The following is a 17,568-nucleotide window of genomic DNA, read 5'->3' as shown; positions in this document are numbered from 1 at the left end:
GGCTGGGAAATCCAAGATTAAGATGCTAGCAGATTTCGTATTTGGTGAAGGCTGTCTTCTGGTTCAAAGAAGGTATATTCTTGATGTGTCTTCGTATGGTGGAAAGGCAGAACAAGGCCCCTTGGGCGCATTTTATCAGTGGACTAATCCAATCCATGAGGCCTCCACTCTGATGACCTAATCACCTCCCCAAAGGCACCACTTCCTAATACCATCACCTTGGGGGTTACGATTTCAACATATAAATTTTGGGGAAACACAACATTCAGACCACAGCAATGTCCTTTTCAATATTTTGCCATGGGTGTTAGAATTGTTAAAATTCTGTAAGTCCTTTTGCTGTAGGTTTAGACTTGAAATAATTGCCTATTTTTCTCTTTAATACATGTAAGATGACAGCTCACAGGATATAGCAGGTATACTTCCATAATAAACATGACTTCAGAGCAATGAAAGCATTTCTGAGTACAGACTTAGGAACTGAGTATAAAATTCCCAATTCACAGCAATCACTAGAATAAAAGAGACAATATTTTTATTTTTCTGTTTTTTAATGAAATTCATGCACAAAGTTTGATACCAGGTCAGGAAAAGGACAAACTCCAGAGACTGAGAGGTAGTTTGCAGTTCATTTTTCCCTTATTTTGGTCCTTTTCTCTAAAAATGCATAATTTGTTTGATCAACTCTTTCATATACTATTAAAATGTTACATAAAAATATTACCAGTGTATATACTTTGGTGTTTTCTCTAATGAGAAATCCAGAGCACAACTCCCCACCTACCTAGATGTTTCTAATGATCACATATGATACCTAGCATATACTGCTGTAGAAAGAGGGAAAACAAATCTTTTATTTTATAAATGACCAAAGTTGATGTCTCCAGTTGTAAATTATTCATCTCCAGCTATTTTTAAAAGAGTCTGACAAGCACAGACACTTTCCTCCTATCTATTACATAGTCAAGGTCTATCCATGGACTTTAATATCTAATGAGAACTATACAATTATGGGGTTTTTCACATCCATTACATTTATACATCACTCTCAAGTATGTATTCTCTGATGAACTTTGGTTTAAGGCTTTCACACATGCAAATCTACTTTCTAGGAGTCCTCTTCAATATGAATTTTATAATGATTAGTAAGGGATGATCTGTGGTTGAAAAGTTTCCCACATGTATTACATTCATAGGGTTTCTCTCCAGTATGAATTCTCTGATGTGCAATACGTGATGAGCTTTGTCTAAAAGTTTTCCCACATGTGTTACACTTAAAGGGTTTCTCTCCAGTATGAATCCTTCGATGTTGAATAAGAGCTGAACTTTGGCCAAAAGATATCCCACATTCCTCACATCGATATGGTTTCTCTCCGGTATGAATTCTCTGATGATTACTAAGGGATGAATTACACCTAAATGTTTTCCCACACTCATTACATTTATAGGGTCTTTCTCCAGTATGCATTCTCTGATGTTGAATGAGAGCTGAACTCTGTCTGAACGCTTTCCCACATACTTTACATTTACATGGTTTCTCTCCAGTATGAATTCTCTCATGTATAATAAGTGTTGAGTGGGAACTTAAGGCTTTGCCACATTCATTACAATTATAAAACTTCTCACCAGTATGAATTATTCGGTGTCTATTAAGTCGTGAAATAGAGGTGAAGCCTTTTCCACATTCATTACATCTGTAGGGCTTTTCTCCAGTGTGAATTCTTTCATGTTGAATAAGAGATGCACTCTGACTGAAGGCTCTTCCACATTCGCTACATTTAAAAGGTTTCTCTCCAGTGTGAATTCGCTGATGATAACGAAGGGATGAGCTAGACTTAAAGGTGTTGCCACATTCATTACATAAGTATGACTTCTTTCTGGGATGAATTCTTTGACATCCAGGAAGGGATGTGCTACAACTGGATGACTTCCTACCTGGATTATATTTACAAGGGTTTTCTTCAGCATGAATTTTTTGATGTATAAAAAGACCTGACCTTCGGCTGAAGGATTTACCACATTCTTTACACCTATAGGATTTCTCTACAGTATGGGTTCTTAGATGTTTATAAAGGGACGTACTGAGAGTGAAGGCTTTCCCACATTCTTTACATATGTATGGTTTCTCTCCAGTATGAGTTATTTGATGTTGAATAAGAGCTGAACTTTGGCTAAAGGCTTTTGAACATTCTTTACATTTAAATAATTTTTCTCCACTATGGTTTTTCTCATGTTTACGAAGGGATGAAGTGTTAATGAAGGTTTTTTCACACATACTACATTTATAGCGTTTCTCCGCTGTGATTTTTGGTTGATTAAATAAATTTGAATTCTGTTTGTAGCTGTTTCCTTGTAGGTCACATTTTGGTGGTGTTTTTTCTCTGGGAACTGTTTCTTGCATCACAAGAATTGATCTGGGGCTGATGTTTTGAATAAAATCAATATTTTTATGGCTTCTTTCTATAGCCGGGATTTTTTTCTGGGTAACTGAAACCATATGAAACCTTTCTCTTTTATCTTGCTTTTTCTCTAATCTGCCTTCATGTATGCAAGGCTTTTCTGATTTCAAGTCCCAGGGCCCATTCCTTTTGGATCTTTTCATTATCAGGCCCTGAAATGAAGAATCTTGTGTTTGAGTTGACTTTGTGGTTTTATGACTGTTCCTCCATCCTAGAGGGGAAAAAAGAGACATTGAAGATGTTTCATGTGTTATCACAGAATTTAGCTACTGAGAATAGATGTGTAGAATGAATAAATAAATATTAATGATATTTAAATATGGGCCTAGTATCTGCCCAAAATATAGCAAGAAGAAAAAACAGGAGAGTTAGTATAACAAAATACAATTGATGGATGCTGAAATACAAGGGAAAAGAAAAGAATAAAGTAAGCCCATTTAAAGAGGGTAAGAGAGTAAGAGTTACCAGAAGAATTGGCTAATGGAGAATTGAGAAAAGGATTATAAGGGGAGCATGAGTTGGGAAAGGCAATCTGGGTCAGGATTCAAAGCCCATGATGGACTCCTAAATTATTTTCTTGACATTTTTCTTTGTGTAATTATTCCTAACCTAAAAAAGTCTTCTTCCTTTTCTCTCATACCAAATTCCTGGGTATCCTTCATATTTAGTTCAAACATTAACTCTCTCTGAATTCTTTCTTGATTCTGAGCTTCCACAGTCTACTCCCCTTAGTGAAGCACTTACCAGACTGCTAAATATATTACACACCTTTATAATATACATACACACATATACACTGTATTATATTTATATTTCTTTCTACATTCATCTCTCTCTCTCTCACTTTCCTTTCTAACATGTGTTCTTCACAAGCAGATTAGCATGCACAATGTTCCTACAGATCCTCTTGATGGCACCCCAATTATATATAAAACTTGTTAGTCTTATAAATCTTATTTATATATTCCTAATTTGAACAATGTCAATATTCCTAATTACTTACATATTAATTTCATATATACAAATATCATATATATTTTACATACACACACAAACATCTCAAACCCCCGCATAAGTTGCCTTCCAGGACAGTACATGGGTGATTGAAGAGGTTTCAGGGCCAGTTCAAACAGGAAAGCATTATTGAATTAATCTACAGAGGTGCCATAAAGCAGGCATGAAGCTGAGAGCTGCAAGCTAGGAAGGCAGCCTGAGTTCATGCATCAAGCAAGAGAGGCCATGCAGGAAGGGCTCTAAAGAGTCAAAGATCAACAATAAGATAGGCATGGATATAAAAAGGTAAAGCAAGGTTAACATGAAAAAGTATTAAAGAAGAGAATTCAATAAATATTAAAATTGGGTGAGGATACAATTCAATATTGAATTCTGTCAGAGGAATTGTGCACATAATTTGGCATTTTCTCCTGGGCTGGAAGTAACCATTTAAAGAGATCATTTGCATCTCATTGTATTTGCCATTCCCATCTATTTAACATTCACTTTCTCACCTCTGTACAAATTAATTCTGCTTATTAAATGCAGTAATATATTCTGCTTTTTTTTCCCTACCATTGTTCACTTCTCAGTTTCCTTCATGGATAACTCTTTTTCCATTCCTTTTTTTAAAAATGGTATTCCCTAGGGTTTTTGAGTTTTATTTCCCACTCTAAATACCTTCCTTGACTAATTTTATATGCATTCACATGCCTCCCAGGTCATGATAAGGACTTTGGAATTTTACTCTAAGCCTGATGGGAAGCCACAGAGGAATTATGTGCTCATCTGAGTTGGCCACTGTGTGGAGAGGAGACTACGCTGGGGCACCAGTGGAGCAGGGAGAGGAGAGGCCACCTAGAAAGCAGAAAAGGGCGGAGGTACAGATGACTGCATCAGGATATAGTGTGAAGGAAGACCTACTGGGATTAGAACTAACAGGACTCACGGAGCACTGAGAAAGAAACAGAAAAGTTAGGGATCACTCCTAGGTTTCTAGCTTGAAAATGCGAAAAGCTGATACCAGAGAAGGAGAAGACCACGAAAAGGGCAAGTCTGGGGGGGTATTCTGTTTCAGATATGTTTGTCATGGCTGAGCTGCCCTAATAGACACTGAAAGAAGATACTCAAAGGCTCATTTGTGTATATTATTCTGGAGATCCAGGAAAAGGTCAAAGCTATAGATAATGCATTTGAAAGTTGTTAGCATGTGAGTTTTATTTAAAGCCAAAGAACTGAAAGAAATCACATAGGTACAGCAATATTTAGAGGCTGGGCAGGTGTGGTGGTTCATGCCTGTAATGCCAGCACTTTGAGGGGCCAGAGGTGGGAGGATTGCTTCAGGCCAAGAGTTCAAAACCAGTCTGGGCAACATAGTAAGACCCCGTCTCTACAAAAAATTTAAAAATTAGCCAGTTGTGGTGGCCTGTTCCTGTAGTCCCAGCTACTTGGGAGGCTGAGGCAGGAGGACTGCTTGAGCCCAGATGCTTGAGGCTGCAATGAGCTATGATCCTCTCACTGCACTCCAGCCTGGGGGACAGAGTGAGATCCTGTCTCTAAAATAAAAAGAAATGAAAAAGAAAAGAGAGAAGAGAGGTTAAGAAGAATAATATCAGGAGAGTATGATATTCCAGAGCCAAAGGAAGAAAGTACTTCAGGTAGTTGCAGTAAATAATTTGATGACTAAAACCTGAACCCTGATTGTGGCAAGATGGAGGTTGTTTAGGATATAATAACAGTGCTTTTAGTGGAATAATAAAGAAGAAAGCTCAAATGGAATGCACAGAGGAAACAATGGGAGGTGAGAAAACAGAAACATCAAGAATAGAAACCCTTTTAAACAGTTTTGTTTAAAGGAGAATAAGGAAATGAGACATGGGGAGTTTTTATTTTTCAATGGACATGATTATAATGCAAGGGTCCATATCAATTCTATGAAACTCATCCCAACTCTAAAGTGCCAATACCTTAGTCCTGAATTCCTGTTTTCCACTGAGGCAGACATGAGTCTTAGATTGTAGACATCCTAACTGTTCCTTATGATCTGCTTAGAACTTTCTATAGGCCTATAAATATGTCTTCTGAGGTAGAGTTCAACCTTTACTCCCTCCTAGAATCAAACCCAGGCCTGACCTACCTCCTGATGAGCAAGGTTAAGACTTAGGTCAGAAGTTTGGAGACCTGAATGATTTTGCTAATGACCACTGTCCTGACTTGCTCCATTTTTTTTTTTTTTTGAGACAGGGTCTCACACTGTCACCCAGGCTGGAGTGTAGTGGCACAATCATAACTCACTACAGCCTTGAGCACCTGAGCTCAAGCAATCCTCCTGCCTTGGCCTCCCAGAGTGCCGGGGTTATAGGTGTGAGCCACCATGCCTGGCCTGATTTGTTCCTTTTATTAGGCCTAGATTCTCTTTCCTTGGCTCTTACTATCTCTGAGAGTGTGTCTTTAATCTTCTCTCCCTAGATGATTTCATTCACTCCCACACCTTCTATGTGAATGATTATCCTGACTCTCTCAAAATATTTCACAGAGGTATTTCCAACTGCCTGCTAGAATTTCCATTTGAGTATCTTTCTTTTTAAATTTAGCCTGCCCAAATCTGAACCCAGTGCATTCCTTTTCAAATCTTTTTTATATATTTCCCAGTTCAGAATGACATCATAACCTTTTCAGCTACTTTACCATAATTCTTAGTTTCATTCTGGAATCTTCTCTGAAAGCCAAGTCTAGGCAGTCATCAGATTTTCTTAAATGCCATCACTAAAAGGTCTCTAACAGCCATCATGAATATGGCCAAGTTCAGGATTTTCTTACTCTAGAGTGACTACTGATTCTCAATTTGTTCCTTTGACCCACTTCTCATCTTTCCAGTGTTATTCCCCTACTGAGTTTATCCCTCTTAATACATAGAACTCCTCTTGTTATTTCAAAAATCATTGATTGCTGCTTATTTGATTCATTTATTAAAGATTTAAAAAGCACCTACTATGTATTAGGCTGTATCCCAGGCAGTGGTGATCCACAATACACTATGGATCCACACATACAAAGGAAACAGTTCATTTCTTCAAGGAGTTTATAATTTGGCATTAGAGATAAAGAAGTTAATGGGCAATCACAACAAAATGAGATAATTGCTACAATAAAAACACAAGGTAGAAATGGATGCAAACATGGGCTTAGAATAGCATCCAAACTATCCTTAGACAGTGGAGGGTGCAGGTAGGAAGGATGCAGGTAGTGGCTAGAGTTTTCTGGAAGAACTGACATACAAGATGGGATTTTAAAGGATCAGCCACAGGATAGGTGGAGGGGTAGCATGAGGGCTGAAGGCAGCATTCAAATCTGTGAACCCAAGCCAGCTTCCAGACTCATCTCCTGAAGTGTCCCTGCCCACTTTATCCTATAGCCAGTCAGAGTCAATATTACTTCTATAAAAATGTCACTTTTAAAATTCTGCAGTCTCATAAGTTTTCTAGAGTCAGAGAACTCAGGAAGCTAGCTAATGCTGAGAAGTATACATAAACCATTAATAGGCATACTATCACACATTTGTAAACACCCTCCATAATGTTTGTGTTGGTGGAAAAGAGAAATGCTGTTCTAGAAATTTTGTTGTAGTAACTTTAATTTTTAAAGCTTTTAAAGTGGAAAATTTTCAGCATTTGCAAAAGTAGCATGAATTGTACAGTGAATAACCAAGCCAGCTTCAACAACCATTAATGCTGCTCCATCTATAATCTTCTTATGGGTTAAATTGTGTCTCTCGAAAAAGATATGTTGAAGTCCTAACGTCCAGCACCTTAGAATGTGACCTTATTTGGAAATAGGGTCAAACTACATGAGGTTATTAGGGTGCGCCCTGGCCCATTATGACCAGTTCCTTGAAAAAAGGGGAATTTGGACATGGGCATGCACAAAGGAAAGACAAGAAGACACACAGGGAGAACACAATGTGAAGACTGAGGTGAGGATAGGACAGATGCAGCTCCAAGCCAAGGAATACCCAGGACTGTCAGCCACCACTACAAGCTCAGAATAGGCAAGAGAGAATTCTACCCAGAGTCTCAGAGGGAGCAGGGCCCTGACAGTATCTTGATTTTTGGACCTCCAGCAACTGCGAGACAATACATTTGCTGTTTTAAGCCACTCAGCTTGTGGTCCTTTGTCATGGCACTCTTAACAAACTAATGCAAATCCCTACATCTCTTCCACCAGATTATGCTAAGCATATCCCAGACATCAATCATTTTATCCATAAATATATTAAAACTACTCTTATTATGCCCACCAAAATTAACACTATTGTTTGCAGATATTTTTGTCCTTAGGATATAAACCACTAATAAATCAAATTGCTATGATGTAAAGGCATTTGAAATAATTCTTCACCATGTAGTTAAGCATGAAATGCAATTAGGGTCATTTGTTTTGTTTTACTTTCAATACTTATGGGATACTTGCTTGTTTTTATTTAATTTTGTTTTATAATTTTATAAAACATTTTTATAGTTCCAAAGTCAAAATTATATAACAAGATATCTCAAAAGATTTTAGATTTTATCCCTGTTCCCTTCATCCTTCTTTTCCCTTCACCTTACAGCTAACCATCTTTATTGATCTGCTTTTATCCTTTTTTTATGCTTTTTTTTTTTTAAACACAGTCATGCACTGCTTAATGATTGGGGTATCTTCTGAGAAATGCATCATTAGGCTATTCTGTCATTGTGAGAACATCATAGAGTGTATCTTCACAAACCTAGATGGAATAGCCTACTACATACCTAAGCCACAGGGTATAGCCTATGGCTCCTAGGCTACAAACCTGTATAGTATGTGACAGCACTGAATACTATAGGCAACTATAACACATTGGTAAGTATTTGTGTTCTCTAAATGCATGTAAACATAGAAAAGGAAATATATGGTATTATAATCTTATGGGACCACTGTCATATATGTGGGACACTGTTGACTGAAATGTTATGTGATAGATACATCACAATATAAGCAAATATACACATACCACTTTTGGGGAGGTACCCCCCGTTTCTTAGCTAACAGTACTATACTTACTGTTCTGTACATTTCCCCACTTACTAATATATTCTAGAGTGGAACACAGCGGTATTCCAGAGGTCTTCCTCATCCCTTTTTACAGCTGCACAGAATTCCATTGTGTGGATGTACCACAGTTTATTCAACCAGATTCTTTTAATGGACATTTGGGCTAACTCTAATTTTATTATATCAGGACTTTACATTGGTACATGATAAAGGCACAGCTTTAAATCAGTTTCCATATTGCTGATAAGCAAAAAGTAACATTTATAAAATCCTGGCTCAAATAGGACCTGCTGGGCTACCATCATCCAAAGCCGCATGTAACCAAAAGATCACTTCTTCCTCTAGCCAAGAAGAGAGCCAGCCTGAGGCCTCAGAACTACTTCCCAGAGGGAGGAAGTTCTCTATGTGCTGACACGGAAAGAGCTTCAATACATACCAAAGGGAAGGTGCAGAATATGATGCATTGTACACCGGTTGAGTATCCCTTATCTGAAATGCTTGGGACAGGAAGTGTTCCAATTATTTTTTTTTGTAATATTTGCATTATATTTATCAGTTGAGCATCCCTAAGCTGAAATCTGAAATCCAAAATGCTCCAGTGAGCATTTCCTTTGAATGGCATATAGGTGCTCAGAAAATTTTGGATTTTGGATTTTTGGATAAGAGGCACTCAATCTGTACTATAACTGAGTGGAGAAACATATAAAAATATTTATTTATATATGCAAAGAAGAGCTCTTCCATTTAGTGTTGTTGTCTCTTTACCTCTGATTTTGTCTCTCTCTCTAAATATATTTCTCTACATAGTGCATTCTACACCTGTCTGTTTCCTCCCTCTCACTCACCACTCATCAGCTCCACTGTGGCTTCTGCCCCACCACTACCCTTGCTGAGGCACTATGATCTCCATGCAGCTAAAACAAGACACTCTCTTCAGTTCTCACCTAACTTCGGCAGCATCTGACAGTGACCTTTGTCTCCCTTGAGACACATTCTTCCTATGCTAGAGTGACCCTCTCTTTTCCTCCATGTTTTTCTCATTTTCCACAATCTCCTTTGTGTGCTAATTTTCCTCTATCTGATCTTTAATCCTTAAAGTTCCTTAGGGTTTAGTCCTAGACCACCAATTCTTCTCACTCTGCCTTTTTCCACAGGCCAGATTCAATTACAAACGTATACTCTAGGCAAGAAGTCTCCTCTGCTCTCTTCTCCCACTTTTAGGCAGCCTACTCAAAATAGCAACCTAGCTGCCTCAAAGACACCTCAAAGTCAACATGCCTAAAGGCAAATTCATGATTATTCCCTCCAATCTGTTTAACCCATTGTTTCTATAGATGGTACCAGTTCTCAATCAAAACCTTAAGAGGTATCCTTAACACCTCTCTCAGCCTCCTCATCTAATCAATTAACAAGACCTATTTATTCTACCACCTAAATGTGTCTTAAATTCATCTACTTCTTAGCTCCCTTATGAGTCCCAGCCCTGTCTACCTTGTACCCCTACCCACCAGCGATCAATACTCAAGTGCTTCACTCTACCTCAAATGAAAACTGTCCCACACCAGAAGCATCCTGTACCCTGATCAACACTGGCTCCTCCTCCCCCCTCTCGAACCTCATGGAAAGTGCTTTCTCCATTCTCCAGGCCCTACTAACTTCCTGCCTCCATGACTGCAGTAAGCCACGTAAGGTTTCTCACCTCTAGTTTTGCCTCACTTTAAATCTATGCTGTTGGATGCTTCCAAAGTGACCCTTCTTATTAAATTCAAATCACTTAAGAAATTCATGAATTAAAAAAAAAGAACTTCATGAATATATTCTCTACAAAAAATTAAAACATTACATGTAAATAAAGTCCCCTTTCATCAGACCCATTCTCGATCCCATCCCAAATGTTAACTAGTGTTACCAACTGAGGTGTGTTCTCTTTTCTCTCTGGCTTGTATGCACATTACACATAGACACACACACACATAGTTTTTGTTAAACATAAATGATGACATGTCATAATAATGCTCTGTGTAACTTGCTTTAGTACTTAATGTGCTTTGGAACTCTGTCCAAATCAGTGGGCTCTTTTGTTTTCAGTGTGACGATGTTTGTCAGAGTAAGGACACACCGTAGCTTCTTTAGCTATTTTTCTATTGAAGGACATTTAAATTGTTTCTGATTCAGATTAAAGTTTCTAAGATATCAAGGACCATGTGATCCTCTGCTTAAATCCTTCAATGATTTCCATTCCTCTATCACAGAGTACACATCTTAGAACTGTGCCAGAGCACTTACTAAATGGCCCTTCCCCAGCTTTCTAGGCTCATTTCCTTCCTCACCTCCTTCTTCCCCCAAATACATACCTTGAGCTTTAGCCAGAATCAATTATTTGCAATTCCTTAAATATACTACGTTTGTCGAATGAATACATGAAAATGCAGCCCTGTTCTGAAATAACAGGAAAGAACAGAAAAGAGATTCTGAGCGTTTCATTTGTGAAGTGAATACAACAGAATAAGCAGAAGCTCCTATCTAAGAGCCTGGGCTTCCTCTTCCTCACCACTTCTGGAGGACTGAGAACCCTGAAGGGAGTTTCCCAACCCAAATCCATGCTGCAGCTCCTCTTATTAACCAGACTGTTGCCTGCAGTGACTCCCGGCACCTTGGGCCCACCCACTCACCTAGACAGCAGCAGCTAGGACTTTCTCTGTCTACCTTCCACGGATCTTCTCCTTGCTGCAACAGGGAGATCACTTTTGGTTTGGTAAATGGGAGTCCTGCTCACAGACAGAAAAAAACAAAATTAAAAAAACAGACTTGATTTTGTTTTGACACAAAGAGTTTTCCCAGATTTAAGTGCCAAACCCAGAGGATGGTACAAAAAGCTTCTGTGGGTTGCTCAAGTTGTGCCCTCATGATGTAAGGGGATGTGTTAAGGAAAAGGCAAGTGACTTGCAGGACACAACTTTGGTATAATTAATTGTAGGTTAGGGAGATAAGATAAACATGCAGCCTTGGTAATTAATAGGGTGCCATTAGCTTTCCATAAAAGAGGGAATATAGGATGTATAGACTGAATAAAATTTGTAAGCAAGTATCTGTAGAAAGGTTATGTACCAGGTAGCTTGTTTAAAATGAGAAAACACTACCTGACTCCCTTTCAAGAAGTGCAGCAGTCACTAAACTACAGGTTGTGGGTCAAATCCAGACTACCGCTTGTTTATGCATGGACTTGTGCAAAGAATGGTGAAAAAAAAGAGAATTATGTTATAGAGACCATTATGTGGCACGCAAAGCCTAAAATATTTACTACCTGGCTCTTTACAGAAAAAGTTTGCTGACCCCTGGAAAAGACAAGAGGGAAAGGTAAGTGGCAGGTCAAGGTTGCACAAAGCCCTATTGAGAGATGAGCAAACCAACCACAGAACAATCATTGTGGGGAAATGATGCCCTGATCATAAAGAAACTTGTAATGTGCAATTATGCAGAGGGAGGGGTGATTATCAACACCACCACCTCCACTCCCGTATGTGGGGCGATTCTATGCCCACAACGGGGAATATGTTTGTAATCTTTATTTTGAGGATTTGTACAATCCTCAAACTCAGCTAAAATGTTTAGATGAACTACAGCTCTTACTCAGGGAAGGAGGTGCTGAGATACTGCACAATTCTAAATCCTGTATCTACAAAGGAAATGTCCTTACCCAGTGAGACCAGGTTACTATAGTTCTCCAGCATCACATCTCGGTACAAGTTTCTCTGAGAAGGATCCAGCTTTCTCCACTCATCCCGACTGAAGAGCACAGCCACATCCTCGAACATCAGTGACACCTGCAAGGACAAGCCATTCCAGCTCACCCAGACCACCCCTCACAGAGTGAAGAGGGCAGCAGTCAGGGAGGCAGACAGGGTACCCATGAAATGCTTCTGATACTATTCAAGGTCCTGAAAATTCCAGGCCATTTGTTTAGAGAATAATCAACTGGTAACAGATATATATTGAGCAGCATAAAGCATGAACCAGGCCTTGTGTTAGCCACTATAAGGGATATGTAGAAGGATTAAGGCCATTAGTGGGAGTGTCAATTAGAATGATCTTGCTGATGGTGATTTGAAAATACATATTAAAAAGCTTATAAATGTGTATATTCTTTAACTCACCAATTACTATATTTGTATTATAATGAACAGCGAACAAAAGCACACAAACGAAGTTACTTAATATAGTGTTTGTAACAGAAAAAAATGGAAACAACCTAAGTACTCACTGATAGAGATTAGGTTAAATAACTGTTTTTTTTTTTTTTTTTTTTTTGAGATAGTCTGGCTCTGTTGCCTGGGCTAGAGTGCCATGGTATCAGCCTCACTCACAGCAATCTCTAATTCCTGGGCTCAAGTGATCCTCCTGCCTTAGCCTCCCGACTACAGGTGCACACCACCATGCCCAACTAATTTTTTCTATTTTTAGTAGAGACGGGGTCTTGCTCTTGCTCAGGCTGGTCTCCAACTCCTGAGCTCAAGAGATTCTCCCACCTTGGCCTCCCAGAGTGCTAGGATTACAGGCATGAGCCACTGTGCCCTGCGTAGATTAAATAACTTAAAGTACTGTATGTCTGCTTACTCAAGCTTGAGGATAGTAATTATAAAAATTAAAATAGCTATTAATATAATTTATTGAATGTTTTACATGGGCCAATTACTTCTTTTAGAGCTTTACATTAATCTTTAGTGCATATTCTTTACTTAATCTCCACAACAATCCTATGAAGAAGGTCCTATTATTGTTTCCACTTTATACAAGAAAAAACAAAGTCACAGAAAAGACATGAAATTTGTCCAAGTCACATAGCTGGTGTAGAAGTGGAATTCCCATCGAGGTGAATGTCCGAGGCTCCACTTTTAACCACTCTGCAAAACTGCCTTGTAATGCCTACCTCTTAGGGTTAAGAAATAAATACTATTCAGTGAAGATGGACAATGATGACAGTTACACAACAATGTGAAAGTACTTAAAATACCAGTGAATTATACACTCAAAAAGAGTTAAAATGGTAAAATTTCATGGTATATATATTTTGCCACAATAAAAATTGGTTAAAATGGTAAAATAAACACATACATACAGACATAGGCACACAAACAGATGGGCAAAGAAAATGATTCTGAGGGATGCATTATAAAGGGCCCATAGTGATTATCACTAGATGTTATAGTAAGAGTGATTTTACTTTTTTATATATGTATTTTTCCCCTAAATTATTATAATGAGCACATAATACATGTATGATAAGAAAGAAAATTTATTGACATTGGCATGTGGGGGAATAAAAGAATGATCTTTGCCCTCAAAGGATTTACAATCCAACTGGCAAAGAAAACACAAGAAATAATTTGAACAATGAAAGAAAACCATGTAACTGTACAGGAATGTATGCTACCTCCTAGTTGCATCCTCATATTGCAAATGAGGAAAATGAGGTCCACAGCAGCCAAGACCCCAGGCCACATGCTTTATTAGTGGCAGAAGCATATCTAAAATTTTCTAACTGTGGACCCAGAACTTGGTACGTTCTCTTTCTGATTTTTTTTTTTTTTTTTGAGACAGGGTCTCATTCTGTTTACCCAGGCTGGATTTCAGTGGCATGATCATAGCTCACTGTATCCTCCAAATCTAGGGATCAAGCAATTCCCCTAGCTCAGCCTCCTGAGTAGCTGGGACTACAGGTATGTTCCACCATACCCAGCTAATTTTTGTGTGCTGTGTGTGTTTTTCTGTATAGACTGGGTCTCACTATGTTGCCCAGGCTAGTCTCAAACTCCTGGCCTCATGTGATCCTCCTGCCTCAGCCTCCTAAAGTTCTGGGATTACAGGCATGAACCACTGCACTTGTTCTTACACTTTCTGTCACTGAATTTTACATACAAGTCCACAAGGTATTGATGCATGGGCAGCAGACGTGGTTAGAAAGGACTGTGGTATTCACTCACACACAAAGATGGAGAAGACTCTGGGTAGGAGAGCAACTTGGCTTTGTAGCAATTAGAACAGGAAAGCCTTAAGGGAAAAAGAACAGACCAATTATGCAATTATGCAACGGCAGGTCCTGGCTGTAGCCTCAGATCAGATCCCACTGCATTTGTAGGTCCAAAAGATAATGCCACATTGTGGAAGAGCTCTGGTAACATGTGGCTGGTGCTCTGAAAGACATATCAGAGTTGCCCCTGGACTGAGGGTCACACACCTTAGCCTGAATTCAGGTGTTAGATGAAGATGGGCAAAGAAAAACCAAGTATTTTCTGGGTGCTAGAAATATTGTGTAGCAACTTCTATCAACATTAATATTATTATTATTTTTTATTTTTATTTCAGGATGCCATGAGGGTACAAACATTTTGGTACATTTTATGTCTTTGCCTCACCCAAGCGAGGATTAGAGGCTTGCCCTTCCCCTCTACAATGCTCACCACATCCATTAGTTGTGAGTTTGCCCCCCCAACCCCCTAATCCCTGGAGAATATAACTACAGTGTGAGCACCTTAGTGTTGATCAGTCAGTGCCAATTTGATGGCGAGTACATGTGGAGCCTATTCTTCCGATTCAACATTAATATTATTATTAACATAATAGTATCACTCAGCTCCCACAACCACCACGTATTGAGCAGTTACAATGGTAACCTGAATTCAGATCCCACCCTGATCTATACACTTTCCATGCACTAACTCAGGTGATCCTCTCACCTACCCTAGGAGGTAGGCATAGTTGTTATTCAGATTGTATAGGTTAGGAAACTGGGGCACAGAGAGGTGGAGTGATTTGTCCAAGGCCCACAAACAGCAACAGAGACAGCCTCTCCAATACCAATATTCCACAAAACTCTCCCTCTGGCTTCTTGAGGGGTCTTCTCCCTACTCTCAGAATCAGGAGACCTCTTCATTGTGGCCCCTGCAACATGGCTCTCCCTTGTTCAGGCATCATCTCACCTGGTTGGGGTGCCTCCCTCTCTCCCCCCAAATAGAGACAAAAACGGCAGGTCTAGATCAGTTTTCAAGAGATGGTACAAACAACGCATATGATCCATAAAGTTAAGAGGGACACAAAACTAAAAACTATGAGTTGGAGAAGACTAGAGAAGGTATCACGAGAATTCTCAGGAGAGGAAAGAAAAAGAAAAGCATTCTCACCAGGGGTAGGAACGGGGACATGGATGAGTGAAGGAGGCAGGGCTAGAAAGGATTTTTCCCAGGTATGCATGTTTGCTCTGTCCCTAGTGACGTAAGGACACGGGACATCTTACCTATCAAATCAGTAACCACGCAGTGGATTGAGATTAGTGAACAAAAGTGTGTCTATTAGGAAAAGAAACGAACACTAGACATGGACTGGGAGGGTAGGGAAGCACTTCCTAAGAATCCACCATTCCAAGGTAAAGGGTCTTCTGCTCTGAAACCTGGTGATGACTGTATCGGGTAGAGAACTTCAGTTAGAAGGTTAAAGACAAAAACCTCCATCCACTACGAACAGAGACGGCAGTGAGCTCACCTGAGACCTTGCTTCCCTTTGCTCACTAGCCATGTCCTCCTCTGGGCTCCTCCCCTGAGGATGGGCGCAGTCTCCACAAGGCAGATCTGCGAGAAGAAAAGGGGAGCCAGGAGGAAGCCCCTTGTGCTTTCCACCCCTGAGAGCCAGCAGCTCTGAAATGCTTACACCACCCGAGAATGACCCCATGCGCCCTCAGAGAGGGAAGACAGAAGGACCTAGGAGTCCAGAGAACCAGAGAGAAGGGCTGGGCCATGCTGGTCCAGGCCCCAGCTCTTGCTGGCTCAGAGTCCAGAGAACAGGACTCTTAGCAGCGGCAGCGACTCCCTGAGCCCCCTGCCCGACATCGTCAGTCCCGCAGCGCCAGCTGGCATTGCTGGCGCCCCCATTTTACAGATCAGGAAACTGAGGACAGAGTGGGGGCCGCTCGTCCCGGTTCACACCACCAGTGAGGGTGGCACCGCGACCAGCCCCTGAGCATCCGCTCCGATCTCACTGAGTGCGGTTGTCAGCTGTCCTCCTCCTCGAGCCTTTCCCACCCGATGCCTCTCGCTCCCGTCAAGGAATCAAATTCCAGACGTTTACAGCCAATTCCCTCAAGAAAGGAAAATGCTGGAGGGGGGCCGACTGGAGGAGCCGGCCCAGGCCCTGCCACGGGGGAACCAGGCGCCTCGCTGCCGCGGAGGGCACATCGCTGCCCCGCGCCGGGACGGCGCCCGCGCCGAGGGAGGAAACGCATCCCCCAGCGTCCGCCGAGGCCGCAGCGCCGGGCGGGAGCGCGCCGGGAGGGGCCTGCGGGCAGCAGGGGGCAGGCCGGGCCGGCGCCCGCGGGGACCGAGCGCACGGCCTGGCGCGCCCGGGCCGGCGTCGCGGGGCGGCCGGTGGGGGCCGGCGACAGACGCGGAGGTGCTCGCTCGCACCCACCAAGGCCCCGCGGAGCCCCCGGCGCCGCGTCCTCCCGAAGCCCGGGTCCGCCGCCCGCCGCCCCCTCTGCCGCTCACCTCCCCGGGCTCGGGGTTCCCGAGGGCCGCGCCTCCCCAGGTCGCGCTCACAGGCGGGAGGCTGGGAACTGCCCCCGCCGGGCAGCAGCCTCGCGTCCGGTCTCCCGCCGGGTGACAACCGGGCGAACCTCAGGCCCCGCGATCGCTCGCCCGGCGGCGAACGCTCCGCGGCCCGCTCGGGTCCGGGAGGCGGGGCGGGGAGCGGAGCCGGGGGGCCGCACGTGCCTCTGGGAATTGTAGTTCACTCGGCGGGGGACCCGGGCATTCTGGGAAGTGTAGTTCTCCCGTTTGTCTGCTGACGCCGGGCGTGGACTGAGCTGTCAGATGCTCAGACCCCGCCAGGTGAGGGCCCTGGTGAGCTGTAGGGCTGTGGGTTCCGGTTCTTTGGGAAGGGACCAGGGCGGACGGAGTCTTGTAGCTTTGTGTCTGTGTGAATGATGGGAGGGCACTAGATACTGGCCAAGAACCGGCCCATTCCCCAGAAGGGTACTGAGCAGCTGGTGTGTGCC

General features: G+C 41.7%; 1 protein-coding gene across 3 annotated transcripts; it reads right to left on the bottom strand.

Moving 5' to 3' along the window:
* Nucleotides 1-520: 520 nt before the first annotated feature.
* On the bottom strand, nucleotides 521-17,264 carry ZNF354A (zinc finger protein 354A). 3 transcript variants are annotated; one of them, XM_045530504.1, is made up of 5 exons: nucleotides 17,060-17,264; nucleotides 16,062-16,147; nucleotides 12,223-12,349; nucleotides 11,198-11,293; nucleotides 521-2,670 (listed from the first exon to the last, which is right to left on the bottom strand). In XM_045530504.1, the coding sequence occupies exons 2-5, from the start codon at nucleotides 16,092-16,094 to the stop codon at nucleotides 1,109-1,111; spliced, it is 1,818 nt and encodes a 605-aa protein (XP_045386460.1). In that variant the 5' UTR covers nucleotides 16,095-16,147; nucleotides 17,060-17,264; the 3' UTR covers nucleotides 521-1,108. The 3 variants fall into 3 exon arrangements, with proteins under 3 accessions (XP_045386460.1, XP_045386459.1, XP_045386461.1); XM_045530503.1 differs by lacking the exon at nucleotides 17,060-17,264 and having other exon boundaries at nucleotides 16,062-16,820; XM_045530505.1 differs by lacking the exons at nucleotides 12,223-12,349; nucleotides 16,062-16,147; nucleotides 17,060-17,264 and adding an exon at nucleotides 10,880-10,964 and having other exon boundaries at nucleotides 11,198-11,286.
* Nucleotides 17,265-17,568: the final 304 nt, after the last annotated feature.

Source organism: Lemur catta, chromosome 18 (genome assembly GCF_020740605.2).
Source record: "Lemur catta isolate mLemCat1 chromosome 18, mLemCat1.pri, whole genome shotgun sequence".
NCBI classification, from domain to species: Eukaryota; Metazoa; Chordata; class Mammalia; order Primates; family Lemuridae; genus Lemur; species Lemur catta.
The sequence above is the reverse complement of the archived record's forward strand: the minus strand, read 5'-3'. Positions and strand labels throughout refer to the sequence as shown.

Coding starts and splice junctions, on each gene's coding strand:
- ZNF354A (XM_045530503.1), bottom strand. CDS start 16,247: ATGGGGTCATTCTCGGGTGGTGTAAGCATTTCAGAGCTGCTGGCTCTC. Junction 12,350..16,061: donor AAAGGGAAGCAAGGTCTCAG/GTGAGCTCACTG, acceptor TTGTCCTTGCAG/GTGTCACTGATGTTCGAGGA. Junction 2,671..11,197: donor TCCTAGCTGCTGCTGTCTAG/GTGAGTGGGTGG, acceptor TTTCCCCTCTAG/GATGGAGGAACAGTCATAAA.